This window comes from Geospiza fortis, unplaced genomic scaffold, assembly GCF_000277835.1.
Source record: "Geospiza fortis unplaced genomic scaffold, GeoFor_1.0 scaffold165, whole genome shotgun sequence".
Taxonomy (NCBI): Eukaryota; Metazoa; Chordata; class Aves; order Passeriformes; family Thraupidae; genus Geospiza; species Geospiza fortis.
Genome location: NW_005054442.1, coordinates 481,031 through 484,011, shown reverse-complemented (window position 1 = coordinate 484,011; position 2,981 = coordinate 481,031). Strand labels below are relative to the sequence as shown.

At 49.2% G+C, this 2,981-nt stretch overlaps 1 protein-coding gene across 1 annotated transcript in view; it reads left to right on the top strand.

Moving 5' to 3' along the window:
• DBX1 (developing brain homeobox 1) overlaps nt 1–2,981 on the top strand; it is a 59,217-nt gene that overhangs the window by 51,667 nt on the left and 4,569 nt on the right. Inside the window, 2 exon segments of the mRNA XM_014309615.2 lie at nt 702–948; nt 2,059–2,297. Of these exon segments, the coding sequence (XP_014165090.1) occupies nt 702–948; nt 2,059–2,297 (486 nt within the window).

Sequence of the window (2,981 nt, the reverse complement as noted above, 5' to 3'; positions counted from 1 at the left end):
GCCGGCCCGGCCCTGCCCTGCCCTTTGGTGTCCGGATTTGAAGTGCTGGCTCTCCCAATTTCATGCGGATTACCGGCCTCGGACCGGGACACACGCAGCTTCAGCCCTTACCTCCCCCTCCCTGCCCCACCCGCCGGCAGTTTAGAGTTTGGGCTCTTTTCCTATTTTTTTTTTCTTTCCCGTGACAAAGAAAGTGAGTGACTTTTAAGAAATAAATTTGAAGATAACGACATTAAAATGAATGGCAGGAAACACAAAACTGCCCGAGCATAGGTCAAACGGCATTAGTCACAGGTTTTATCCTGAGACATTAGAATTCCCTTTCTCTTAAATGATCACTGCCTTTGAAAAGGAACTTCCAAAGGAGATCTCTTAAAATAAGATCCTTTCGTCTGATTTCTTGGTTTCTTATGGTCTATCTTCCCTTTCAATAGATGTCTAGTCCCTTTTGCCGTGGTGCTTAAGGAATTCTTTATGAGTGTGCTCAGACGCATCACAAGGAACCGGGTCCACGCGTGCCCCAGCATGCGTTTGACCCAACCTTCCAGAAAATGTCAGCCCCCCTTTTTTAAAACCAGAGAAATTAGCAGCAGTTGGTCTATAGTGAGACAAAATGCCCCCAATGTATATGTAAAGAAAGGAGTAAATCATCTCAAAAGAAACCTATAATGACTGTAAAAAACGAGGTGTTCTCGGAACAGCCCGGGCGGAGCTCATTTGGGAAACGCCGGGATCGGGGAGCGGCTGCGAGAGGGGCAGGGGACAGAGATGGGACCGGGAGCTGGCGGGGTGCCAGGTAATTATTTCATTGCGAAAGATCCGTTTGCTTTTTCCATTCGCTCCCGTCCTGAGCAACACCCCGAGATCAGCGCTGCTCAGAAACGGGGCTCGACATAACCCCGGAGCCCCGGCCGGGGTGCGGGGCGAGCTGAGCGGCGCCAGGGGCAGGTGCCGCCACTCGTCCGAGCCCCCCGCGCTCTGCCCACGCCTTCCTTCCCCTTTTTCTGTACCTGCTAAGCACCAAGACCAACAAAACCTCCAGCGAGGTTTTATTTCAAAGTGATGCTTTCAGGCGGACGGACCTTCAAGTCAGGTCTGCAGGTGCTCGTCCGCTGGGGGCCGGCGAACAGCACCGGGAAAGCTTGTCAGGATCATAAGAGTTTCCAGGGCTGATTCCGTCCTCTCCAATAAATAACTTTTTGATTTGAATCAAGGGAGAGGTTTAACAGACTTTCTTTCTTCCCTAATGTGATATAAATCGCAGATGCACTTTTATTGAATGGTTAAAGCATCGACATGGAGATAATCAACACAAAACGTCCGGACAAAAACCATCGAGAGAAATAAAGCTGGTTAATAAGATTTTTGAGAAAGCTTTGTGTTAAAAAGTAAAAAGGGAAAACAGCTGAAGGTGACAGTTAGTTCATGGTTAATAGGATAAAGGCTGCATGGTTGAGCTGCACACTTCTGCTTGCAAAGGTTCAGACACACCAAAGGGCTGAATAGGGTGCTTTTAAAACATAGGACATTTAACACATCTGTTATAGTCTTTAACAGAGAAATCAGGTAAAACCACTCTCAATAGTCGCTTTCATCACGCACCTCCAAAGGAAACTAACTACACTTGCGCCTATTTCCGTATTTGCCACCACAAACAAAACCTCTCTGCCGGAAAAACCCCTATTTGCTACTTTCCCCTTAGACGATGCCATTCGTCCCTCGCACCAAAGTCAGGGGACTCCGGGCTCTGTGGCAGAGACACCTTCCTTGTGAACAACACACCTTCCGAAATCCTGCACACATGCGCAGAGAAAAAGCGATTTCAGGTGAATTTGGCTGCTTCGAGCCATCGACACCGACACAGCCCAGAGTAGCTCGGACAACTTCAGCCAAAACGATCCAAATGCTCCGAAGCTGTCTTCATTTCACAGCTGGAGGGTGGCGATTCCCGCTGTTTTGAGCGTAGATAAGCTGCAGAGGAGCAGCAGACTGCGAACCCCGAAAGGGCTGCTCCGGTCCCCCAAAGGTGCCCGGGTCTCTCCTGTGTGCAATACTCAGATTTTGTGGGAGCAGAGACACCACCGACCACACCAAGGGTCGCATTTCGGTGCGGGCAAACCTCTCGCCCGAGCACAAGTACACGGCACTTTTACGAGGCTCGGTTCTTGAAAGGAGAGGTGGACACCGCAAATATGCCTTATTCCGGACCTTTGATGTGCGGATAGAAAACCAACCCCATCTACACGCACTAATTCTGCCTCACACTAATAGCAGGAGCAGAATATGTTCAAACTACGGTGGGATACACTCTCCAGACGTGTTTCGCCCTCAACAGAGCTTAGTTCCATGTTTTGTAATTTGTATTTTCAAACCCACAAAACCCGTGCTTTTCTGAGAGTCCGCAGATAAGTTTCTATGAATATTTATTGATTTATTTCCTGAACTCAGCAGGGGATCGGCAAATAAATTTAGTGCTTTCTTTAAATAATTCCCTTTCTACGAGGCAAGATGTCATTTGAAACTTTTAAATAGGCATTTAATTAGCCTGTGTGTGTTGCCTCTGAACAAAACCCTGCTGGGAGCCTTTGGAGCGCTGTATTCCAAAGAGGCGGTCAATATGCAAAATTGATGACTACACTTTCTTTGTGGCGGGGCCATTGTGCCCCGGTTGCTTATGAAGTCTAATCCAATCATAAATTGCAGCCCCGGACCAATGGAGAAGCCGGGAGCTCGCCCTGAATGAAGCTCAAGTGGAGAACTTTGTTGAACCCCATTGTTGGGGCTGTCACTTTTGAAAGAGCCTCAGCGGGGCTGACCACTATAAAACCCATGGTCCACGAGGAAGGGGCAGAGAGAACTCCGCCAGGCTCGCTGGCTGGATCTTTACCAACCCACGTTTGCAAAGCAGAAAACAAAAGCAAACAAACGAACGAGGCGGCGAGCGGCCCCGGCGCGGCTCGGCGGGCGGCCCCTGCGATGAT